Source organism: Argiope bruennichi, chromosome 10, assembly GCF_947563725.1.
Source record: "Argiope bruennichi chromosome 10, qqArgBrue1.1, whole genome shotgun sequence".
Taxonomy (NCBI): Eukaryota; Metazoa; Arthropoda; class Arachnida; order Araneae; family Araneidae; genus Argiope; species Argiope bruennichi.
Window position 1 is genome coordinate 51,038,987 of NC_079160.1, and position 27,928 is coordinate 51,066,914.

General features: G+C 30.2%; 1 protein-coding gene across 2 annotated transcripts; it reads right to left on the reverse strand.

The window, feature by feature from the left end:
- Window positions 1-4,366: 4,366 nt before the first annotated feature.
- Window positions 4,367-27,587, reverse strand: LOC129988585 (very low-density lipoprotein receptor-like). Of its 2 annotated transcripts, XM_056096837.1 has the most exons (7): window positions 27,040-27,587; window positions 19,732-19,860; window positions 15,459-15,572; window positions 13,927-14,049; window positions 11,524-11,641; window positions 7,324-7,473; window positions 4,367-4,595 (listed from the first exon to the last, which is right to left on the reverse strand). In XM_056096837.1, the coding sequence occupies exons 1-7, from the start codon at window positions 27,230-27,232 to the stop codon at window positions 4,517-4,519; spliced, it is 906 nt and encodes a 301-aa protein (XP_055952812.1). In that variant the 5' UTR covers window positions 27,233-27,587; the 3' UTR covers window positions 4,367-4,516. The 2 variants fall into 2 exon arrangements, with proteins under 2 accessions (XP_055952812.1, XP_055952813.1); XM_056096838.1 differs by lacking the exon at window positions 7,324-7,473.
- Window positions 27,588-27,928: the final 341 nt, after the last annotated feature.

The window sequence follows — 27,928 nt, forward strand, 5'->3', positions numbered from 1 at the left end:
GTTTCATTTTAAATGCATCAAACACTAAGAAAATAAAACGAATCGTTTAAAGTAATCGGTCGAACACAGGTTTAAAAAAAGTACTTAAAAAACGATGTACTTAAAACTATAGGCATATACAAAAAATATATAATTAACATAAATACAATTTACTTACAAAAGCATGCAACTAACCTAAAAATAATTTAAATCATTCGTTGGTTGTCATGCCAACAGTCAGAACATAATGCGCATGCGTGAATTTTCTTCGCCAGTTACGTTAACGCAAATGCGTGAATTTTTCTACGCCAGTTGGGGTAACGCTATGCAGATTATACATTTTTAATTTCTTTTATTCTGTGTTATTTTAATTCAAAAGTACTTCAGAATGAATCTGAAACATGGATTAATTAACAATGTTTAATTTTAAATGCATAAAACATTAAGAAAATAAACAGAATCGTTTGAAATAATCCGCCGAAAAATATTAACCCTAGCCTCATTACTGTTGGGAGAAAAAAACAACTGAAGCCTTACTCATTTGGCGGTGGTAAAAATGGAAGATTTTTTTGGCGGAAAAGTTGGCGGTGGGGAAAATGGAAGATTTTTTTGGCGGGAAAGTTAGTTTTTAATTAATAATTAAAATTCTAATTAAAATTTCAAAAAAAGGGACCCCAGGTGCACATTCCCGACCTCTAAGGTATACATGTACCAAATTTGATAGCTGTATGTCAAATGACCTGGCCTGTAGAGCGCCAACACACACACACACACACACACACACACATTGAGCTTTATTATAAGTATATAGATTAAATTTTTTGTTTTTGTTTATATGTTAACTTCATATTTATCATTCAGAGAAACTGTCAGGCATTGAGACTGTATTATTTTATCTTGCATATGTTTTCACACGTTACATGACATCATAGCGCTATTAAAAACATAAGTGCGCGGTTCATTTATTTTCTAAATTTCAAATTATTGTAATTTCGCTTCTTTTATTCGTCTCGTAAACAAATTCCTTCTTTTTCAAATTTCAATGATGGAAAAAAAATGAAGCGATTAAATATTTGATGAAACAATGGAAACGGTTTGAATTTCAAGGCAGCAATGTAATCTGTTGTTGAAAATTAAGCATATATATATATATTTCAAAAATTACCAAAATATAGGAAAAGTTCGCATGATTATTAAATTGGTATAATTAAAAAAATTAATTTAAAAAAAGTTTGAAATGATGTGAAATTTATTTTTGTACAATATTTTCGAAAGTTATAGCGGAAAAGCCATCAAAATGCAGTTTAATTTTTAATTAATTAGAATTAAAATAATTTAAAAATCTCTCCAAAGTGCACATTTTCACCCTTCAAGATATACATAAACCAGATTTGGTAACTGTAAGTCAAATAGTCTAGCCTGTAGGCCATCAAACACATACACACACACACACACGCACGCATGCAAGCGCGCGCGCACACACACACACACACACACACACACACACACCTCTTTATTATTAGCAGAGATAGAACACTTTGATATCAAAACCAGTCATAAAATGTCATTTAGCTCATTCATTGTGTTTCTTAGTGTTTTCATGAAGAATAAGTATGCATATAGAAAATATACCTTTGGCAGTTTTTTTTTTGTGTGTGTGTATATATATATATATATATATATATGCTTAATATATACTAAATTATTTTATGCCATGGCTCAAATGTCCTCTTTAATTGGTCGCATAAATTTAAAGAGAGGTGAATTGTCTTAGGTGCCATCTGTTCATCTTACTAAAGTTCAAAATTAAGCAGTCCATCTTGAAATGATTCTGGTGTTACTTCAAAACGTGATATTAATGCAATTAAACTAAATAAGATTATCTGAAATATTAAGTCGTTTGTTATTATGGAAAATACAAAAGAATTCAAAATTTTGGATATTAAGAAAGAAGTGAAAAATTTATTACGAAATTTCATTTTCACAAACATAAAATAAATTAAATTTAGTAGAATTTGTTTTTAAAAATACTCTTTTGTTAGGGTGCCTAAAAAGCAAATTTGTTAAAATTTTAGGGTTTTTTTTGTTAATTTTTAGTTTTTAATTTATAATTCATTGTTATAAATACACTTGCTTCATTAATAAATAGCAAAAAAAAAAAAATCACTAATTTTCGTACAAGAAAGTGAATTGCCATTGGTCAAATGGAAATGCCAGATATAGTATTTTATTGATAATGAAAACTGCATAGATGTCGTCAATAAAATCTCAGGAATGAGAATTGATTGATGGATTTTATTGATATATACAAATATTGTGAACATTGAAAAGAGTCGAAAAACGAATTATATGCAATGTAGACATGATTTATGTTTTTTCTCTCTCAACTAAGCCAATACAATATGAATCACAGAACATATCTAGAGTTTGAACTCTTTTCGACACGTCAAAGCTATTGCAAATAAGGATCGGTATATACTGGTTATTGCGAAAGGAAACCATCTAATTATTTCTGTCAAACTAATAGAAGGGATGCAGATAAGACTAGATGCCAGAATACCCCGTTAATCGAAGAACAGGAGATGGAACAGCAATTTTACAAACTAATTAGATGTCATTTGTGAAGTATTTCTTACAAAAGCAAAAAGAGATGGGAGCAGTATCGTCAATACATCATTTGGACTGATTAATAGTCGAGAAATTTCTATAAGGAAACAGATTTTGTTTAAGGTTCGTTTCAAGATACCAGGATATTTGGCATCAGTATCGAACTACCAGTTCTTTTGATAGCATTTCGGGAGTTGACCTTCTTCTTGCGTACAGCCGACCACCCCGCCACCACTGAAGTAGCAGTATCGACAGGATTTTCAGGAGTTGACCGTTGCCTAATTGATGGTGCTATGGTAATCATTGGTAATCACAAATTGACTACGCTTACCCTCCCGAAGGATACAGATAAAACTGAATGACTGAATCCCCGCCACAGCAACACTGGCGGGAACTGTGGTTGAGTCTTAAGGGCCGTCACCGGCCACGGTACAATCCTTCCCTTGGGAAATACGTCCCATCATGTGATGTGATCGATGTGAGGTAGCCAACCCCCACCTTCTTCTGTACCTACCAAGGTGAAGAGAGACAACCACCATACCTGAAGTTTCTCATTCTCGTTTTTGAAGGGCCGCCATTGGAAATGGTACTATGAAAAAGACAATAGACCTACGGAATAACAATGTAGTGTTATTATCTAGACAAGTATGATACTGAATGCGAATGAGCAATTTTATATCTCGTATAAGGCACTGCAAATACACTAACTTATTATAACTTTTCGTTCCACCAAATATTACGGAATATGTAGTGTTGAAATCTAAGCAGGTATGATGTTGAATAGGAATAAGTAACTTCACGTTTTGCAAAGGGAACTATGAATGCCCTAACTTATTGCCAGGACATTATATTTTATCTTAGATTCAATACTTGCGTCAATATCGGAATTTATTTCATCTTTACTAATAATAATGTGAAATATCATTTACGGCATGTATGAACGATATTTTCGAAAGCAAAAAGTGATATATGGAGGAATAGGTCTCGCAGAACATGTATGAGATGCACTTGAGGGACTCATAGTATAGAACAAATTCTCCACTGCTCAGAAAAGATTTTGTTTCGGTTCTTAAGAATTTGTGGAAGTTTTCCCACAGAATAATGATGACATAATTTGGTCTAGCCTATAGGCAATTGATGTTGCATATTCATTATGATGTACGAATGCATGCAACAATTTCAATTTCTACCCTTATTCTACCAAGGTTTCCTAAAAGACATTGCAATAAAAGTCCTATGATTCTCTGATCAAAGTGTAAAGATTTTGTTTATCCCAACAAATACATAAATGTGCATGACTTAATTTTGTTCACTGCATCCTTTGACTATTTCTATAAATCTATTATGTTACGTTGTACATTTTTACTTTGGAGTTGTTTGTATTTTATATGTATGGCGTTAGAAGCATAAAAATCACAGCATATTATTTTCTTCACTTGAAATTTCCCAGTGAGATCTTAAAATATTTTTTCCTGGTTTACAAGCAAGTACTAAAAAAGAAAAAGAAAATTAATCGATTAACTTGTAATTAAATTCAAAAATGCTAAATGAATGCATTGTTCTTGACAATATATGTGTAAAAAGTTTCAATAGCGCAGCCCATTCGAGAATGTAAAATCGATTACGAATTTCTTCTTTATAAAAAAAAAAATGTGTAAACCTAATAAGTAATTCATTGAACTATTTTAATTTCATACAACAATGTATATTATACACTATCAAATATAACAAAAATCGGGAAAATACTGAAAAGTGCTAATTTTTTAATGATTATTTTATTACATAGAACTTATAGCATTGTGTTGTATGTCCCAAGAGCAAAATGAAGTTATTTTCTTTTTGTACTTTTTTTTCTGTTTCTTTTATTTTCAGTCATTTTTAGCTCCATAGATATCTTAATACTGTAATTCCTGTGCAAATGCTATTCCATTTATTCTTTAGAGTAAGAAGCGATCGGCCCTTGGCTTTCATTTTTTGACATCAGGGCTGTAGAATATCTGATAGATCTTCTGGAAAAAGAAAAAAAAGATTAAGCGTGTGATTCTTCAAGAAAACAGAATCATTAACAAAAGAAAACCAATTTTTTAAAGCAGAGTTCTAAGTAATACTGTTATAAATCTATAATATTATTTCCTTGACATGCTAGTCTTATGATTGGAAAGAGATTTGTAGACATTCTTGCTAGTCTTATGATTGAAAAGACATTTTTGTAGACATTCTTGCTAGTCTTATGATTGAAAAGACATTTTTGTAGACATTCTTGCTAGTCTTATGATTGGAAAGACATTTTTGTAGACATTCTTGCTAGTCTTATGATTGGAAAGACATTTTTGTAGACATTCTTGCTAGTCTTATGATTGGAAAGACATTTTTGTAGACATTCTTGGTAGTCTTATGATTGGAAAGACATTTTTGAAGACATTCTTGCCAGTCTTATGATTGGAAAGACATTTTTGTAGACATTCTTGCCAGTCTTATGATTGGAAAGACATTTTTGTAGACATTCTTGCCAGTCTTATGATTGGAAAGAGATTTGTAGACATTCTTAATGGATAACAGTCAATGACCTCCGAAGTTGGCGACAAACTTGTTTGGCAACAAAAATTAACTATTGAAAATGCAAGAAGTATGGTTCTATCTTAATTAGGAGCCGAGATCCGAGGATTTTTCAGAATAATTCCAAGAGATGTCATGTAAAATCGGGAAATCTACATATCTCCGGAGAGCGAGTGAGAGAATTATTCTTTCTCTAACGTCGTGTTCCCAGAACGAATCGTGTACGCTGAACGCTATTACTGTTTTCAAATTAACGATTAATTTTTTTCTTTTTCTATTAGTTTCTGTAAAAATTATTTCTTGAATATATCTTGGCTGTTTTTTTTAAATCCAGGTGTAATTTTTCTTGGAATAAATGTAGAAGTATTATCCAGCTCTTGGATTTAATTTAATTCATCGCATGTTTATGGGGAAAATATAGGTAACAATATGTAATAATTAACCTTTAGATATATTCTATGTGTTTTTCACTATTTTTTATGTAAAATGTAAAAAAAAAGAAAATACTGTAATTGTCGAATATTTCAATTAAAGATTTTGATTAATTTCCTTGTTATATAAAATTCTCAGAATCATTAGGAATTACAAACATCAATGAGTAGGATAAGTCGAAAACGCTGCGAGTACAAATGAAATTTTGTGCGTAGTATCTGTACTAAAATTGTAAATTGATAAAAAAAATTCTGGCTGAAATTGTTTACAAAAGTCTGTGTGCTGTTCCTAATGCTTGTGAAATAAATGATTAAATGATCCCAAACAGTTTTACAACTAGAAATCAAGATGTGTGTGTCATATTTTGGACCAATTAAAGAATCAATTGCCTGTAACTCTGTATATTTATGTATTTGTGAATTCTAAAACACAAACACGCAATGATATGCCAGAAAAAGCGCTTTAATACATACTGAAAAAAGTAGATAGTATAGGATTATGAATACAAACTTGTAAATTTGTATAAGATTTTTTAAAAAGTATTCATTCTCCAGAGGGATCGTATTATCGGAATTTTGGAAGAACTGTTAAGAAATTTCGGTCAGGGATTCGGAGACTATTTGTTCAAGATCTGATTCTATTAAATATCCAATCTGTACTTGGACTAAACTGGACAATGGTCGCAGATTACTTGTTTGTACTGAAGTTTTGAGACATGAATGCCTGCTCATGGAACATAAAAACTACACTCAGTCGGTGATCAATTCAGGATGCTGTAATTTCGAAGTATAAATGCCTGTTCATCTGTTATCCTCTTCAAGTGGCATTATCCTGCTCATGTGATGTTAAAACTATTCTGCGTCCGAATCAAATTATTGAAGCTGAATATTTGAAACATCAGTGCCTACTCATGTGTCATATTCGTCGTTTGACCAAGTCTTAGATTTATGCAATCTGAATATGTGGATATCTGTTTACTTGAAATCACACTGATATGCCAAAAATTTTGGAGATTTCTTATGAGGAAACTGAAAATACGTCTTAAGTATTTACAACACATAATCTTTAATCGTTACATCAATAAACATGATCAACGAAAAAGTAATTGATATAAGCTATAGAGTATATGCACTTTTGTATGTGTGTGTGGGGGGGGGTGAAATTTGATGACAATATGCACACATTTAATACATGTTTTAATTGAAATCAGTGTAATATTGCCAGAAGACTAATATTGTAAGAATATCATTGTTTTTTGTATCGCATGTCTTATGTTTATGAAAATTTTCAACAAATTTCATGGCGCTTTTTTTATAATTACCCTTTTATAATGTTTACAAATTTATAAAATGCCCATGAACAAAAAGTACGAACCATTCTATAGAAGATACTGTTATTTAATATGTATATGTTCATATATCCATACAGCAAAATGACACTAGATTTTGAATTGCAGAATTCATGTCTATGTACATTCAGTGAAGTGTCTGCGTGAAATCATGAGGATCTGATCATACATTTCGTTGAAGTGGATGTCTAAATTGAAAGATTTCATCTAAAAAATGATTGCACATAAGTAAAAAAGGACTGAGACTACATTCATAACTCTGCTTTTTCTTGATCCAGTATAATTTCGATATGTAACGATATCAATATATATCCAAAATACAAACATTTAAAAAGTTAAAATTTCATAATTCCTTTAAAAAAATTTTTCACATGAAGAATATATCAAACGAAACTATTTACTTCTTAAAATAGCAGAAAAGTAGTAAGGACACGATTATGAGCAGAATGATTAGCGCCATAGATATGCCTATAACAATTCCTAAATCATGGAATTTCCTTTCAGCAGAGATTCTAGTTTCGCACTTTTCTCCCGTGAAAGATGGGGTGCAGCTGAAAATATAAAAAAAATTACAATGTAGAGATCGAATTAAACAAGTTTTAATTATAAATGTTACAAATCCTGGCTACATTACTTTCTCATATATGAAGTATAGATAATGTATTGTCAAAAAATTCTTACTCTGAACTCCACGTTTTAGACCCCCAAACACATTTTTGATTATCTGATTGCACGTTCTTCGGTCTGTGACCAACTAGATGGATGAAATCTGGCATATGATCTTTATCACAAATTTGTAGATTTTTATCAAGTTTTGTGCAAAATCTGTTCAAAAGAAGTCCGTCTGTCCTATGTTAATATAATTTAACGCAATAACTACAAAATGAAGAGAGCTAGATGAATAAAATTTGGTACACAAATTTAACGTGTATAGTGTAGACACTTTCAAATTTTGAGCCGAATCCAACAAGTGGTTGACCTGATAACTCAAAAACACATTGACTTAACTATATAAAATTTGGTATGCGACTTTGTGACTAAAATTGAAATTCTTTCACAAATTTTAATTTAAACCGGTTGAAAAAAACACATCTAAAACAGAAATTTGATTTTTCGATATCAGGGATTAAATGCAAAGGATGATACGATAGATTCAGTACAAATGCTAAATCCTCCCCTAAAGATTAATATTTCATAACTGTTGTACCCTGGTGTCATGCAAGGTATTGTCTGTCATAATACCTTTATTAGAAATATGCGGGAAAATTTTGGTGAAATCACTCCCACTAATATAAAGGAGAATTGTATGAAACTATAATATTGTTTCCCTACGCTGTTAGTGTCATAGACAGATTTACTGAAATTCTCAATGGATGCTATATGGTAATAGCCTTGCCTTGAAAACCATTTGAAGACGAATTGGATGATTCTGACAAAAGTGCAGCTACTAGCAATTACAAGAATTATGGCGATATCTCTATTAAGAGAAAGATTTGAGATCTTTCTAAAAAAATTCGGTACCCTGTGAACGGAGATTATATAAACGGAGGAGCTTACATGAACGCAGAGAATTCTCTTTTTATAAATATTTTTTTATTCCAAAGAAAAATTTTATAATGCTGCATTTTTTATTTACTAGTGTCTTTAATTTATTTTGTTTCAAAATTATAATAAGCTAAAACTTTTCCTTAGTCATATATAATGTTTGAAATGTGTATGGAAAAACGCATGTTTGGTTAAACTAAAAGCAGTGCACTGTTACTGGGTATGTGCAGAGGAAGGAAGTCAAGATTGGATAAAAACCGAATCCTGGCATATATTTTTTTCTCTGGACAAAGGGAACTAATAATTTCGTTCATTGAAAACATTAAAGGATAAATTGCGGTAGTATAACCTCAAAATTAAATTAGTGATACAATTGATACATTGAAAAAAGGAAGGTACTATAGCTACATAGTGCCTTTCCACGGATCTTTGAAATACTTCAAGTAAATTGTACTTTTTACTACATTTAAAACATAAACTTTTTAATATTAATGAATTTAGCGAATTTTCTATCTCATAATAATAATTGTGCCTGGTTCTAGACAATATTGCCTTTTATCATATCATATTTTTATGATTTTTATTTGCTTTTCAGATTTTTTAATAAAATAAACTATTTTATAAATGTAGTACCCAGCTTAAATCGTGTTTATAAATATGTTTACTACTATCTAATGCTTCATGAGTTTCTATTTTAATTATTTTCTACTTTCATTAGATTTGCGTTCATTATAATTGGATACGATTAAAACAAAATGTCATTAAAAACTTTTATTTAAACTCACAAAATTGTGCTAAATACCTCTAACAATCTTTTACTTGGGTAAAAGGTAGGTTACGTACCTACTTTGTTCCATTCCTAAACCTTTATTAGAAATGGTTAACGAAAAATATCTGTGTCTGTTTGCTTTCATATATCCTCCTCCTCCATTGACCTTTTCAATTCATGTACTTTCTAATTTTTAATATTGCTACAAATCTATATTATTGCTTTCTTGCAATATTAGAATCATCACTGGAAAACAAGAATTACGGATTCTCTTAATGGATATTAAATAGATACTATACTCTGTTTCACCCTAACTTGGCAGTAGTGTATATTCTAGGGATGCCGAATCGCAGTCGTTATCAGGGGAACTGGGTTACTTTAAAGTACAAAGTTACTAGAAATGCAAATCACTGGCGAAACTTTATCTCGCAAATTTTTCGCCAAATAGTAAATATTTATTTACTTTATCATATTATCACTTTATCGGAGAATTAATTGTTTCCTTATTTTCATTATTTTTTTAATATTATTGATACATTATTTTAATAAATCATTAATGTTATTTCATTTCGTTTCATCGTTTCTGAAAAGAAAACCCTAAATCTTTCAATATTCGGTAAAGCGTAGTTCGGCTAATGTTTTTCGAAAAGATATCTGTATAATCATTCACATCTTTTAAAACTTTATCTAATGTTGGGATTTCATTTCTACGAAAATATGCATGGATTTTTCGTCAAATACAGAATAATGTAAAATCATCATATTTTACAAGACCTGAATGTTTGGCGGAGATGTAAAAGAAAAGTGCGCCAAATATTTGACCTTGAAGACCGGTTCTAGCCAAAGTGGAATTCATTATGTCAATCTTTTAGTTTTATTCGTTCGCTTTATTTACAAAATACTTAACATATAAGCACTTCTAACTTGAGAATAATTTTAAATACATATTGATAAAAAAAGGATTTCTGTAATTTATGATATTATTTGATAAATTTCTGCGCATTTTAACTATTTTAAAGTCGGAATTGATAGGGAACTCTTTCCCAACGCGGAGCGTCACATTTTCTACCTTTTACAATACTGCCAAGTTAGGGTGAAACAGAGTATAGGTCAATGATCTCTGAATTTATCGATCATTTGGCGATGAATTTCGTGACTCTGGAGGCCAGAATGAAGGCTCTCGAAAACACAGGAATTATGGAGATATTCTATTATGAGCCGAGATCTGAGAGATATTTCTAGAAAATTCTATCCCTTATTTGGAAACAGTGAACAACGAGATAGATCATTGCTGTTTTATAATGAGATGGTATTTAGTTAGCGATTTACCATGGGTTTAATCTCTACAAGTAACGTTCTTTTTGTGAATATTGGCTTTATTTTTAACTCCTATGCTCAATTCTTTCAAAATATTCATAGACTAAAGCATCATCTTCAACAACTAGTACTGGGCTATTTTTACTGAACTCCAACCACGCTTTTTGCGTAACAATATATTTTATTATTGAATAGTACGAACATTAAAGAATCTTTTTTTTCAAAGTTACAATAAAATGGTGCATAACTTTTATGGTATAGACTTTTGATTGAAATTAACCATTAATTTAATTTTAAAAGATTAAAATCCATTAATGAAATAAAGTGAGGTTATGTGTTCTCATCGAGAACACGAATTCCAAATTCTTACTCCAACACGAACACACGAGAAAATCCAAAACTCTTGCTCATATCAAATTTTATTTATGTAGTTTATCGCAATTTTGTGTCACCGTGTTCATGTAAACAGGAATAGACGGACGGTAGGACAGTCAACCAGATGAGATATTTTGTTTTTAATTTCATATTTAATTAATTCTAGTGATAAAATTATATGCGAAATTATATGTTTAGTTCGTCGCGTTTTTCTCTTACTATGTCCACAGAGTGGTTGGCATTATTCATTATATTTATCTAATCACTGATTTTTTTTTTCCTTTTATTCACTTATTGAAGAATTTTAGAATCCATGGAAATCGACTATAGAAATTTTTAATGAATTATACCATTTTATGTTTGCACAGTTTTCTTCTATTCATATTATATCATAAATCAAATCTCTTAAACCATTTACCTAGAGTTATAAAAAATAATTTATCGAATTAGTCATTAAAGTATACTATCTAAAAATTTGTATTAAAATTTCATCTTTTTTTTTTAAAAAAAACTTTCTTTATGTACGTTATTGGAACAAAGAACATGTTTTACACATAAAAATTTTATAAACATTATAAGAACAATTTCTACTTACATGCAATAGTATCCCCCCTCGATGAGGACGCAGTCTGCCCCGTGCGTGCAGTAGTTGTCTGGACATGACGGTTCCGTTGTTGTAGGATTTATTGTGGTTGAAGAAGTAGATGAATACTCTGAAGAATACGAGAGTCGTTACTTAAAACATTCGCATAAAATGTTTCGAGACTTTTTTTTAAATCTAATAGTTAGCTGTAAAAAGTGTTTTTTGTATGTGTATGTGAAATCTCGTTTTTTCAGGAAAGGCACCTATATAGATAAAGTTAAAAAGCAAAAATATTAAACATAAAAATTAAAATGAAATCTACGATCGCAAATTTTAAGTTATCATGTGAGAACATTATTATTTTTATGTCATTATTTGTCTTCACTAATTTAAGTATTTAACCAGTTTAAACCGGTTTGAAACAATATATATATATATATATATATATATATATATATATATATATATATATAATATAATATAATATAATGATAATTTCTTTAAACTTTCATTTTCAATTTTTCTAGCTGGCAAACAAATTTTTGGAGTTCGACCAATTTTGAGAGGAAATAACATCTATGATGTCATAGTTCTACGTCAACCTTTTAAAAACGCATCTGCTGTCAAAGAAGAATACGTAATAATAAAGAAATACTGGTAAAAGCAGGCCAACCTTATAAAAATGCATCTGCTTTGAAAGAAGCATACATAATAATAATAATAATAATGCAATGCTGGTAAAAGCAGGTAAAAAAATATATGCAATTAAAAGATGATGAAAATTGCCATTTATGCTTTATTCATTGTCTACGCGATTTCCAGCTTCAATATTCATTGCCTACGTGGTTTCGAGCTTCAAAACTTCCTAACCAAATCAACATGATATTCTCACATGATAAAAAAAATGTTGCAATAAAAATATTTATTTATTATATTCATACTGCATGCACACAGAATGGCGAATACATATTGTTTGATAAATTATTGTGAGTGTGACCTTTAACATAAATAAATCTGATAAAGAATTATAAAGATGATAGACATTCCTTTAAAAATACATCAAGGTAGTCGTAATTTCAGTACGTTATTAGCTTAAAAGCTTCATAGCTTAACGAAAGTGATTTAAATTTTAACCACTCTGTCTCTAAGGGAATTAGATGAAACACATTACAAAAAGAAGTTATAAACTCTTTCTATTTCTTGTTAATATAAATAAAGATTCAGTAATATAAAAAGTAAAAATAATAATAAAAGAAATAATCTCACAATTAAGTACTTCGGATTTTTTAACGAATTTCCAAGAATTCTCTATATATAATATTTTATATAAATTTACAATTTTAGTACAAAATTAATCAGCTGGAGTGATCTCCTTAACACTTTCTCTCATATTCTCTAATGAAGGTGTTATCTCAAAGAACGTCTTGCAAGCAATTGATATACAATAATTGCGAAATATTGGAGTGAATTTAGCATTTTGACTGAATTTATCGTTACATCCATGGTGAGTCATTTGGCGATTAAACTCTGGCATGAGTCAATAGTATCCAAGAATCAAATTTGTGTTTTAGACGAGTTTTTTTCAACTGATTAAAACAAAAATTTGACAAAAATCTCCCTTACATTTAGAAAAATCCTTATAAAATTTAATATATTTTAAATCATTGCATTTTTGAAACATCGTGTTTACATTTTTCTAAAAGAACAAACCTATAGACAATCAACACGTTGTTGGATTTGGCTCGAAACTAGACAGTTGTCAACACTATAGATCTTAAATTTGTGTGCCAAATTAAATCTATCTAGCTTTCTTTATTTTGTAATTATTGTATTAACTTCTATTCAGACAGACAGACTTCCTATGAATAGATTTTGCTCAGAATTTGAAAATCTGCAAATTTGGTGTGCGAAGTTGTTGTTGTTTATAATGGCACTTGCCATGGACAAGCTCGCTGACGAAATCAGTGATTTTAAGCCAAGGGAGCGTCTCTTGTTTCAGTAGCACCAACTAGGGCCAAGAGTACGTCTTAGCTACTCACGCATCACATTCGCTTGCACAACCCCTTTTTACAGGGGGGCACATTCACACATCTCACAGATAGAACATATGAAAAACAACCATGCCCGAACCGGGACTCGAACCCAGGATGCACAGGTCACGGGGAAGACGCGCTACCCCTATGCCAGGACGCCCGTGGTGTGCGAAGTATGCATTTCAATCGTCTAGATCAAAGCGTTTTTAAGTTATCTTTGTCATAGACAGACGGATATTTTCCAAAAATGTATTTTTCGAACTCAGGGTGGTCTAAAACGTGGAAATTCATCAAGATTTCGATTTCAAATTTAATTACTATACCTTCTCGATACTATGTATACAAGAAAGTAAATAATTTAGTTAGTGAAACCAATTCTTACCACAGTGCATTTCGTCAGAACCATCGTCGCAATCGTTTTCGCCGTCGCATATAAATGCTCTAGGAACACAGCGGGGGTCTTTTTCACAAGGAAAGTGCAAGTATGGGCAATTGTAAGCACGACCTGAAAAGAAAAAAAAAATAACCTTAATTATTCATCACAAAAAAAAACATTAAAACTGTGCATTTAATCTATTGTTCATTATTTTCATGCTAGGTTAATAATTGTTAGGGAGATTTCATATTTTAAAAATTCATGTCCAATTTTTTTGTATTTAAAGAAATTTTATTCTCCTTGAATACGAAGTATTAAAAACACAGTGCCCTGTAATGTTTGACAACGGATTCTAAAAGGTGAAATATCAGAGCAGAAAGATGGGTCATTCTCCACTTACTGATTTTAATAATAGAAGTATAGCTTTATATCAAATTTAGGATCAAATGTGTCAAAGAATTAACTGTACTTAAGAACTAGATTTGAGTCCTTTCTGAAAAATTTGATATATTGTCATGGAGATTATATAAGCGAAGGAGCTCACACGAACGAAGCGAATTCTCTTTTTGCATAGTACTGCTTGTTTTTTTTATATCTTTGTAAAGAACAAAGATTTAACTGTATTTGTTGATTATGCATTAGCTCAAAATGACTTCAATATCGATAGATGAAACGGCCTACATGTTTATCAAAAAGTTACATGGTTTGTATCCCTTTCACCAAAATTATGTGACTTTTTCGAATTTTGAAAAATATTCATCAAAATTTAGTGTGCCAGCTCGTCTTTCTTGACAAGTATTTATAAAACGAACTTCAATATGAAATTTGGTGTGTGGTTTTTCTCAATGGGATTTCTGAACTTCCGACAACGATTGCTGATTCTTTCGACACTTTTTCATTGCAATTGTTATTAAAATTTTCATTCCATGAAAGCTGATGTCAAATCTTGAAGTATTGAATTATAAAACGGGTCCAAAATTACTTATTTTCTTCTAGAAAAAACAGAATTTAGGGAAAATTATCGGAGAAATTTTTTTGCTATTAATGAAATATGAAGATATCTTTGATAAGACTTTACACTGAACAATGATCTTTATTTCAACAAAATATCTAGAGAAAAAAGTAAAAGTCACTCTTCTTCAGGTAAATTTAAATTTTATTCAATCAAGCTTGCCCCTGGGCGTGATAGATCATATAATGCCTTAATGTAAGATTGTCCACAAAAATAAGCAAGCCCTTCTTTTCTTGATGCACCAGCGGAAACATATCCACACATCTGCTTTTGTACCTATTTACCAAAATTTTCTAATTTTCTAATGAACCCATCGAACTTTTGAAAAAAAAAAGGTTTAGAAAGATAGATAAAGGTTCAGAACTTGTTTTATTTAAAATTATGCCAGTACTTTCCCTAAAACTTTGCTTTGGTTTTTAAAGTATTCTAAAACCAACTTTATATAACATAGATAAAAATACTAATCTCTGATTTGTATTGAAATACGCGTTAATCGTCTCGAAATAATCTAACGAATGATACTTACAGCTCCGCTCGTCGGAACCATCTTTACAATCGACATTTCCATCGCAGCGTTTCATGATATAAATGCATTGTTTGTTCTTTAAACACTCGAACTGATAATCTCCACAGGCTGGAACTGCAATAAAACAGAAATTTACATTTTGATACTGAAGAAACAGCAGTATCAATAGAAATCATGAATTTTTTTAAGGTATCCACCGTTTTAATAAAGGAATGAAGTTTTAATTTTGTTCTTCATTAATAATTAGAAAAACCGAAGTGTAATAAGTATTATTTTATAAAATATGTCGAATACAAATTGATTAAAAAGCTAAGATTGAATTAAAAGTCTTATAAATAACATTTTGAAATTAAAGTAAGATTTATGATTCAAAATGCTCTTGTAAAATTATTAATTGCATTTATCTTGTTATTTCAATGAATATAAAAATCAATGTCTACAATTCGAATATTAATTGGATAATTTTCGATTATTAACCGAAATAATTATCCATTTTTATATGATATTTTTCTACTAACAACACAATGAAAACTTATGATTTAAATAAAATGCTTATAAATTAAGGCAAACATTATGATTTGAAATGCGTTCATAATATTTTTAACTGCATTCATATTTTCCTGAAGATTATTTCATCACATTTAATAATTTAAAACATCGGGATAAAGAAAGTCGTGATATTAAAGCTATTTCAAGAATTGGAAATGTTCTCATTTTAACCAGCTGTCTCTTGGCCAATTATTGGTCATTCTCATCTTAACCAATTGGCGTGATTCCGGGAAAATGTTTTTCTTTAAATGTCAGTATAATATATGCTTATCGATAAATCGTATGTATGACTTGCTGTAATGAGTCCTTCAATAATCCAAAAAACAATGCTGTAATGATTCCTTCAATAATCCAAAAAAATAATGCTGTAATGATTCCTTCAATAATTCAAAAAAATAATGATGTAATGATTCCTTCAATAATCCAAAAAATAATGCTGTAATGATTCTTTCAATAATCCAAAAAAATAATGCTGTAATGATTCTTTTAAATCCCAAACTGAGATAAAAAATTAAAGTCGTATTATTTTGTTTATTGTTGATTGTTTTGAATGTTTTTATAAAACCTGGTACTGGTATATTATACTATCATTTAAAACGTAATTATTGTAGAAACATATCTGTTTGTACGTCGTTGGTCATTGTTTCAACTTTATTTTTTATTTCTCATGTTAACTGCCCTTATAATAAATATAACCTCTCTTCCTTCGATTTATACATTGGGAAAAAAAATCATTCGATTATAGATTTGTTGAAATAATGGAAACTGCTTAAATTTTATTGCAACAGTGAAAGCGGTATTAAGAATGATCTGAAAAATAATTTTAAATATTTGCCAATAATTACAAAATTGCATGATAATTAAATAAAATCATTAAAAAGACATTTTTTTAAAATTTAGAAAGGATTTCAAGGATAATTTTGAGCAATTATGTTTTTAGGTGTAATCGCAGAAAAACTATAAACTTTTGCTTTATTTCTGATTAATCAAAATTCTAAATTTTTTCTATTAAAAAGTCTTTAGCTGAAGCCTTTTTGCAAGTAAAATGCCTAAAGATTGTTGTTAAGGCACCTATACAAACAGACTAACATCCACTAACGTCTTATTATTAGAAGAAGAAATGATCATTTGCTGAAAATGTCTTCACTTTTACCTGTTTGTGTTATTCGATGATCTAAAATATTGAAATAAGTAAGATTCTGATAATATTAAAATAGTTTAACTTTTTAAATATGCTTATCTGTAATATTCAGTTGCTGAAGATATAAATATCATATATGCTTTTATGCGTGTCACTTTTAATTAAAGTAATCATTATTTTAATCATGAATTATTCACGACGTTCGTTTGCAAAAAATATTATATTTTCAGAGAAAAATACTTCTTGCTCTCGTATTGCCGTCATGATTTAAAACTTTTAGCTAAATGAAATACAAATATTTAAGCAATATTAATTTGAAATATCGTTATCATTCTAAAACGCATTTGTGCTTTCTTTTTAGCTATAAATTATTATTTATTAATATTATAAAATGATTTTTTTTAAAAATATAACTTAGCAAAGAATTCTTTAACAAAAACTTCTCCTCGCACTTCTCAGATTAATTCAAAATAATACTAAGCATACTGGGTTTGTTTAAATCACTTTTGTGCATCTTTGTAAAATACTTTTGATCTTTTTCGTTTGGTACTATACAAGTTGTTTTCTCTAAGTAGAAAAAAAATTAAAATCAATTTTTTGGTAACAGAAACTTTTCTGACTTTGGTCCTATTATTTTATCATTATTTTAACAACTATTATTTTATCACTTAGAATTTTTTAAATTTCATCTGCTTTATTTTTTTACCTTTCTCGTTTTCCTGGTAATCCAAATATTTTAAAACATCTACCGGTTGCCCCATAAATGACAGATGAATTTTGAAAATTAGTAATAATAATAATAATATAAAAAGATGGAATGCGATAGAAATGTATCGTTTGCAGCCTTATGCTTGGAAAATCAGAGAATTTCATCTCAACAAACTCCAAATTTAGTTAGCATTGCTACCGACAGATGGCGCCTCAAGACGATTTGCTAAAGACAAGGTGAACACGAAGTACTTGAAATCGCATTCTGTAACTCATTTTTTTCCTAAACAACTAGGGCTAACATTGTTGCTACAACTAGAGTTAACATTGAAAACATAGTTGCGTAATTTTTTGAAACGGTCCTTACAACATTTCCATGCCGATTTTTATTTGTCATATTTCGTCGCGCCACCTGTCCAGTGGTAATCTATACTTATATAAAGCTCAATGTGTGTGTGTGTTGGCGCTTTACAGAAAAGATCATTTGAGCTACAGCTACTAAATTTGGTACGTGTATACCTTGGAGGTCGGGAATGTGCACCTGGGGTCCCTTTTTTTGAAATTTTAATTATTAATTAAAAATTAACTTTCCCGCCAAAAAAATCATTTCTTTCCCCACCGCCAAATGAGTAAGGCTTCAGCATTTTTTCCCCAACAGTAATGAGGCTTAGACTTAACATTTTTCGGCCGATTATGTCAAACGATTCTGTTTATATTCTTAATGTTTGATGCATTTAAAATTAAACGTTAATTAATCGATCTCTCAGATTCATTCTGAAGTACTTTTGAATTAAAATAAAACAAAATAAAGGAAATTAAAAATTTCTAATCTGCATAGCGTTACCCCAACTAGCGTAGAAAAATTCACGCATTTGCGTTACCGTAACTGGCGTTGAAAATTCACACATGCGCATTGTGTTCTGATTGTTTACATCTATTTGACTTGATTTAAATTATTTTTAGGTTAGCTGTATGCTTTTGTAATTAAATTGTATTTATGTTAGTTTAAGTTCATCGTTTTTTAAGTAGTTTTTTTTAACCTGTGTTCGACCGATTATCTTAAAGATTCTGTTTATTTTCTTAGTGTTTGATGCATTTGAAATTAAACATTGTTAATAAATATCTGCTCATGATGAATCTGAAAAAAATTTGTTGACAAATTCTTGAGATATTACATAAATTAAGAAAGATATTATTTAGTGCCCATAAGGTTTAAATGCTGAGTGACTCATTTTCAGTAATCATATTACAAAAAAAAAGCTTTGTTTCAGTAAAAAATATTATTATATTAATTGCAGATTAATTAGTTCCACTTTAATTTAAAGCATAAATTCTACGGGAGCTAACAGAAAATTAGAGAGATACGGATTACGTTATGACTGAAGGCCTTCATAATATCATGAGTGAATTGAAATTTGAAGTTTTAAAATATTTTAATGAAGAAGCTATTAAAGTAGGAATTACATAAAATGTTTAATTATTAAAATTTTAACTAGCATTAAGATTGGCGAACCGGCTGGTCGCCAAAGGCGGCTAGTATTAACTAAATTTGCAATTAGGTGAGATAAAATTCTCTGATTTCCCAAACGTACTTCGGCAAACCATACTTTTATATCGCATTCTGTCGTTTTTTTAATGAATTTTTCAAAATCCATCAGTCATTTTTGAGACACTCAGTTAGAAGATGAAGTATGAATTCGTAGTAATGAAATTACAGTGCAATAATATGCGATGATATTTTTTGTATATGGTTTATTGCAAAAAAGTTGTAATCTCTGCATCGGTTTGAGTTACACTACTTTAAAACACGATCCATAATTTCGAAAGTCATAATTCAAATAAAATTGACATTTATTATCTTAAAATTAATCTTACCGCAGTTCTCTTCATCAGATCCGTCACTACAGTCCTCGTCGTCATCGCAAAGCCACGAATAATCAATGCAGCGTCTATCTGAGAGACACTGGAAATAATCTTTTGGACATTTTGGATAGTTTCTATCACCTGCAAAAAAAAAAAAAAAAAAAAAATCGTTAGCAAATATATATTTTGGCAACTTTCTGTTCTTTGCATCTAATTTCCTTTTTGACTTTCTCGTATAGTAGAAATTTTTTAGAAAGGTAGTTTAGAGAAAGTAAAAAAATCGTCAAAAGTTCGAGTACACGTCTGAAATCACCCTGCGTTCGAAAAACAAATTTTTGGAAAATATCCATATGTCTGTTTGTCTGTGACAAAGATAACTCAAAAACACTTAGAGTTCGACGGTTAAAATTTAGTATACGGTCTTTACACCAAACTTGCAAATTTCTATCAAATTTTGAGTCAAATCTATTCATAGGAAATTCGTATGTCCGGCTGTTCAAATATAAGTTAACATGATAAATGAAATAAAATTTAATGTCTATAGTGCGGACATCCGCCAAATTTTGAGCCAAGTCCAATAAGAAGTTGACCGTCTGTACTTACAGAAGCATGCATACGCCGTAATTCAAAATCGCAATGAATTAAACATATCAAATTTGGTATGGGATTTTGTGACTGCAATTTAAGTTTTGTATCAAATTTTTATTTTGATCGGTTGAGAAAAGCGTGTCTGAAACAGAAATTCGATTTTTAGATACTTTTAACAGCATTCCTGGGTTTGTTTAGTTTAGTTTAATTTAATTATATTAACGTCCCGTTTGAAGCAACACTAGGGCTAATTTGGGACGGACCTCGTAATCTTGAACCGCGGTCAGATAACGAGGACGAAACCTGAGCTGCCCCCCTCTCCACACCACACCACACCAGCGGGAGGACGTTTGGTCAGGATGGATTTAACGTGCAACAGACCCCCTTACACGACGGTTCTTCGATGGAATCGGGTGTCGAACCTGAAACCCTCCTGTTCCGAAGCCGAGACCGTACCACCAGGCCACCGCGGCCCACAGCATTCCTGGGATTAAGCGTCAAATAACGCACCAAGGATGACATGATAAATTCAATAGAACTATTAATTTCAAGGCGGAAGTTAATATTTTGAAACTATTTCACAACATGTAAGGTGTTCTCTGACATATAAAGTTTATTAGAGTGTATGCGAGAAAATTTTGGAGAGACTACACTCGCCGATTCATCAAATTTTGTACATTAATAGTCTTTCAGCTAATTTCTTTAAATCTCCCATTTATAAATAATAAATTATTCAAAATTAAAATAATTGTTGGCATCATTTTTCCTTACATTTATAGCCATTCATTTGAATCTGATTGATATTTTTGTCATGTATGCCAGGTAGACCGAGAGACGATACGATTCGTTTTACATACACGCAAAGAATATTTATTAGTATTAAGATGCACTGGCACGAACGAGCATAACCAACAACTACACCGAACAAGTACAATACGAAGAACTACGGAACTCAAAAAGGTAAAACAAACACGCGCGCGTCACATAGCCTGGAAGGTTCTCTTATCTGGCCGTTGCCAGATACATAACAGTTCCTTTCTCTAATGTGGCTGTTGCCAGATACATAACAATTTTCCATTAGTTGAAATATTGTAAAGTAATTATAAAATCTTGTTATCGTAGATTCTTGAAACTGATTTAACTTACAATTAATTAAAGAAATACTTATACAATTCATAACATTATTTCTATTCTTACTTAAAATCTAATATATTTAATGATTTTTCAGTCATTTCAACTATTTCTGATTTCTGTTAAGGGTGTTTGTGTTGGTAACTTCATAAGCCAGATAAAAACCTCCGGAAAGGAGTGTACACTTTTGTCTAGGGGTTTTCTTACTCGGCTATGAACCTTAACGTTGCGAGTTCGAACCTTAATTTACACATGTTCTTATAAGCCAGTTATGCTTAAAATAAACTTGGTCACTAATAATGAAAAGATAATTCTGTGAAAGCAATCATAAATCTTTCTAAAAATAAATATATTTTTTACTTTCTCGGATATGTAGTATAGAGAAAGAATAGTAATCGTTAAAAAATCTGAAATAGAGGTTTTGGTTCTATGTTTCAGACCTGTTCTCTGAGTTCAAAAAACCAGATTTTAGAAAAATGTCAATCTGTCTGTAGCAAAGATAACGCACAAATGCTTTGATCAAGATAAAATAAATTTAGTATATATACCATGTACCAAATTTACACCATATTTGAATATTTCCATTGAATTTCGAGGAAAAATAGCTCAGAAGAGTATCTGTCCGTTGTTCGAATATAATTTAGCGCGTTTACTACAAAACGACGAGAGATACGACTAGATGGATAAAATTTGAACACAAAATAACGTCTATAGTCTAGACACCTTTTAAATTTTGAGCCAAATCTTACAAGGGATTGATCATCTGTCGGTCTGTATCATAGACGTGCTAACTCAGACACACTGATGTAACTATAAAAAATTTAGATGGGATAAAAGTGCAGTTTTCTGTCAAATTCTTTATTCCAGTCGGTTGAGAAAATTGAGTCAAAAGCACAAATTCGATTTTTGGATACTATTGACTGCATGCCAGAGATTAACATCCAAAATAACTCGCAAAGAATGGCACGATATATTCAGTAAAAATGCAAAATTCCCGTTCAAGGTTAATATTTCAAAACTATTGCACACCAGTGCCATGCAAGACGTTCTTTGATATAAGTTTATTAACCCATTGACCGTCAAATACCCAGCATCTGAATCTTCATAAAATGGCCATTATCATAGAAGGAGAAAGCTCTAATAATTTTTACATCGCAGACGATCGATCTTAGGATAATTTTCAGAAAACGATTTATGACGTATCTGCCGATTTTCGAATAGTAATAGAAGTACGACTTTCTACGTTCGAGTCTTTATAGAAATCATTCTTTGGGACGACTTTCTACGTTCAATCCGGTTGAAGGATTAAAGAGTATGTAAGAAAGTTTAGGGGAGACCATTTTCACTGGTTTTAAATATTTCTCTACTATTTAATTAATCCTAAGATTAAAATCTATATAGAATCGAAAACTCCTTGGATTCAAATTTTGGATTCAAAAAATGTGACAAAAAATCAAATAGATTTATGGTATAACTAGTCATCTCTTTCTAGTTCTCTCATAATATTATTTATATTTAATTTCAGATAAATCGTTTGGATATAATTTCAAATGTATGGTTTGGTCAAATTGTCAGACATTAAAATCGTGTTTTTCATCTTATTAAAGTTTTTTTTAATTGCATATTGGAATCTTTCTATTAAAACTGATAATGTTCGGTTCATCTGTCTTTTAAATTTTTCGGTTTTGTAAATTGACTATTTTATTTGTGTTGTATATTACTCATAGATATTCAGCAGAATCTTTTTCCCATAACGTTGAACATTGAAAAAAATCATGCGATTAAATACTTGAAGAAACAGAGAAAATGGTTTGAATGTAAGGAAAAAAAATGTAATCTATTGCTGTAAATAAACCAAGAAAATTTTTTTTTAAATTTAAACTTTCAGGAAAACAATGCAAGTCAATTAGTTTGATACCATTAAACATACATTTAAAAAAATTTTAATAAGGTGTAAAATTCTTCTTTTTTATGTAATATTTTCGAAAGTTATCACCAAAAAATGTTTTGATATTCAATTCAATTTTTATTTAATTGAAATTTTAATTAAAATTTCAAGAGATCTTTTCATGGTGCACATTCTCACATTTCCAAATATATTTGTGCCATAATTAGTTGCAACAGGACAAAAGGCCTCACCTGTGAAACTCATCATACACACATATTCATCTTAATCATTAGTAAAGATTAGTAGAAATAATATAATTGCATTAAAATAAATTATATTAGAAAATACTTAAATTATTAACAAAAATTAAAATCTCAGTCAAAATAATTTGTGTGTATCGGTGTGATAATCATAAACAGTTATAAAATTATTGTGAATTTTCAGAAATCGATAAGAAATGCAGTCCTTACGAAAAGATGTATGGTGATATTATTTAATAGACAATGATTTCTTATTAGCCGCCTTTGGCTACCAGTTAGTTCGACGGAAAATCTTACAGAAATTACAAGTTACTTTCAATTAAATCTCTTATATGTATATATCTATATACTTATAATAAAGCTCAATGTGTGTGTGTGTGTGTGTGTGTGTGTGTGTGTGTTGGCGCTCTACAGGCCAGGTCATTTGACATAAAGCTACCAAATTTGGTACATGTATACCTTAGAGGTCGGGAATGTGCACCTGGGGTCCCTTTTTTTTGAAATTTTCATTAGAATTTTAATTATTAATTAAAAACTAACTTTCCCGCCAAAAAAATCTTCTATTTTCCCCACCGCCAACTTTTCCGCCAAAAAACTCTTCCATTTTCTCCACCACCACATGAATAAGGCTTTATTATTTTTTTTTCTCCCAACAGTAATAAGGCTAGGGTTAACATTTTACGGCGGATTATTTCAAACGATTCTGTTTATTTTCTTAATGTTTTATGCATTTAAAATTAAACATTGTTAATTAATCCATGTTTCAGATTCATTCTGAAGTACTTTTGAATTAAAATAACACAGAATAAAGGAAATTAAAAATGTATAATCTGCATAGCGTTACCCCAACTGGCGTAGAAAAATTCACGCATTTGCGTTACCGTAAAAGGCGAAGAAAATTCACGCATGCGCACTGTGTTCTGATTGTTGGCATGGCAACCATTATCAACGGACGATTTAAATTACTTTTAGGTTAGTTGTATGCTTTTGTAAGTAAATTGTATTTATGTTAGTTATATATTTTTTGTATATGCTTATAGTTTTAAGTACATCGTTTTTTAAGTAGTTTTTTTTTAACCTGTTTTCAATGATTTAAATTATTTTTAGGTTAGTTGCATGCTTTTGTAATTAAATTGTATTTATGTTAGTTATATATTTTTTTTGTTTATGCTTATAGTTTTAAGTACATCGTTTTTTAAGTAGTTTTTTTAAACCTGTTTTCGACCGATTATTTTAAACGATTCATTTTATTTTCTTAGTGTTTGATGCATTTAAAATGAAACATTCTTAATGAATCGATCCGTTCATGATGAATCTGAGAAAATTTTGTTGCCAAATTCTTGAGATATGACATAAATTAAGAAAGATATTCTTTAGTGCCCATAAAGTTTAAACGCTCAGTGACTCTATTATCAGTAATCATATTATTAAAAAAATGCTTTATTTCAGTAAAAAATATTATTATATTAATTGCAGATGAATCATTTACACTTTAATTTAAACCATAAATTCGACGAGGGGTAACAGAAAATTAGAGAGATACATATCACGTTATGACTGAAGGCCTTTATAATATTATGAGTGAATTATATGACTATCAAAATTTGAAGTTTTAAAATATTTTGCTGAAGAATCTATTAAAGTTGGAATTGCATAAAATATTTAATTATTAAAATTTTAACGAACATTAAGATTGGCGAACCGGCTGGTCGCCAAAGGCGGCTAGTATATATATATATATATATATATATATATAAATGCTCATAGTTCTCACAAGGAAAATTTTTAAGCATCAAACTATTTCCTTATACTATTATATTCATGATTCATCTTACTAGTAGAATCAAGTCCCATGACATCACAGTGTAGTGAAAAATGTTACTGAAGGTTCATCTATCTTTTAGCTTTTGTACTATTGCAGCTTAAAAACTACAGATATATTAAATAAAATCATTCTTACCCATCTTTCAAAAATGGTAGAAATTCTTGCGGTTAAATATTTGACAGAAAAATGAAAGCAATTTGAATTTCAATTATAAAAAGAAACCTAGTGTAAAAATTACTAAAATAAATGAAAATTTTGCCTGGCAGTTTAATTGGTATCATAAAAAGGACACTATTTTTTTAAATATTAAAATGATTTCGTGATATAGAAATTTCAAAAATTATGATAGGAAAATTTCAAAATTTCAATACATTTTTAGCTAGTTTATTAAAATTTCCTCAAAGCTCCGTGCTACACATTTCTGTCTTCCAAAACACGTCTCAGATAAATTTAATAGCTCTATGTAAACTGCCTGTCTTATACAGCCCCAGCAATAACATACATACGTTGATCTTATTAATAATAGAGATTAGATATATATAATATTTAAACTACCATGCTGCCCTTTTTAAATCGTATCATTTTTTAATTTCGGTGCATGATGAGTAAAGTAAAGGATTTTAAAAAATCATAAATTGATTTCGTTGATTCAATCTGTTATCTAAGTTAAGTGTTAAGCAATTGTTTTGCAATCGTTATTCATTTTCAACAAACAATTTGTTTTTTAATTCTTTAAAATACCTGAAACTTAGATCACAAGAATATGTGAAGGAACTAAACGGAAATGTATCCGTCCGAACTAAGTTGAAATGAAAAAGATCAGCAAACCAGAGAAGAGCCTATTGTTATGCCTTCAAAGCCACACCAGTGTGAGGATATTTGATCTTTTATAACCCGTTTAAAAGAATACCAATCATACCCATATAGCGAAACTTCGTTAAAATTCGGCTTTTTGATTGTGACTATTTTCCCGCGGAGATCAGAGTTTACGATTGCTGCTTATGAAGTTTTGCATTTAATAATAACCATTAATTACATATTTTTTACTCGGTTTAATTTAATTCATTTAAAAAGCCTGCTTGAAGGCACAAAATATGAATTATAAACCGGGACCTAGTAACAAAAAGGACATTATATGATTTTAAATGCCAGCTATGCCAGGTTGAATTAAATCTAGTAAAATTATGCTCATTTTCGATTCTTGAAGCAATACAAACATCGTTTTACAATGTCACAAATAATTTTGTACTGAAGTCGGATGGCATAGACGATATTCCGTGTGAAATTTTCTGCTCATAACAGCTAGGCAGCTTTACGTTTAAACTTTACATTTAATTTAGAGCTTTCACATTCATCAGATATTTTTTTGAGGATCTAGTTTCGTTCTACAAAGCTATGTTGCCGATGCTGAGGCCTTGTCATATGCACTGCAATGGCACGAAGACAACCAATTCAAGATGACAATTTTGATGTGCACCAGGTAGCCACGCTATTAAGATCTTTTTGGAATGTGGTTTCTAATTTATGATTCTCCTGTCTGGAAGGCGATACCTTATCCCCGCAGCTATTAAAGTGTTCTCTTATGAATGGAAGATTTTTAAAAAATATGAAGGAAAAAAAACACTTACTACAACGTGTTTCGTCAGACCAATCTTTGCAATCATTGCGTCCATCGCACACCCTTCCTACGAATATACATTCCCCGTCATCACATCGGAATTGATGTCTTTGACATGCAGTCTGCACAATTGATAAAACACAGTGGATTCTTAAGTGAACCAAAACAGTAATCAATAAGCTGAATTTTTCATAAGAATTCATAGTTGCAGTTATGATAGCATTCAGATCAGGAATAAGCAAAATTTAGTATCCGTTAACTGTCTTTGGTGTTTAGAAATCGTTAAATCTGTGATATCAGAATTCAAATAATCGCCTAATAAATAGTCAGAAATCATCCACAAGCATTTTCACTTTCTTGGCAGAAATTTATGAATTTTTTTTAATGAATTGTCACCTCTTTATAATCATTAAAAAGAAATCAAAAACTGTGGAAATTTGATAGTTTCTTCCTTCTTGGAATCCAGTGGCGGTTAAAAAAACCGAACTATTTCATCAAGAAAAGGCGATTGTTAATTATTCCGCAGAGCATGTTTTTGGAACTAAGAATCAAACCTGAAACGGACGTATCTAACTTGTTCGTTTGAAAGAAATAGTTTATCTTAATTTCTTATCTGCGGAAGTGGGTGAGGACACATGTCCGTGACTGAAAAGGAAATTAAAAGCAATTAAAAGCATAATGTTAGGCGTAATTGGAATGATAAGCGCCTTTTTTCCTTTAATATAATAAAACATACAAAGTTTTAACAGCATAAGAAAAGTATAAACAGCAATATATTTTTTAGTAAAATTTCAGGTCATCAAAAGGAATCTAGATATTTAAAATAATTGGCAAAAATAATTATTCCTACAACAATATCAACAGGTGAAATTTTGTCGATTTTTCATATTATGACTCAA

Bases quoted from the DNA above. Each gene is read 5' to 3' on its own strand.
- LOC129988585 (XM_056096837.1), bottom strand. From the start codon at position 27,232: ATGAATTCTTATGAAAAATTCAGCTTATTGATTACTGTTTTGGTTCAC. The intron at 15,573-19,731 runs GTAAGATTAATT...GTTTTATTGCAG, and splicing joins ATCTGATGAAGAGAACTGCG to TTCCAGCCTGTGGAGATTAT. The intron at 14,050-15,458 runs GTAAGTATCATT...TTTTCTTTTCAG, and splicing joins TGGTTCCGACGAGCGGAGCT to GTCGTGCTTACAATTGCCCA.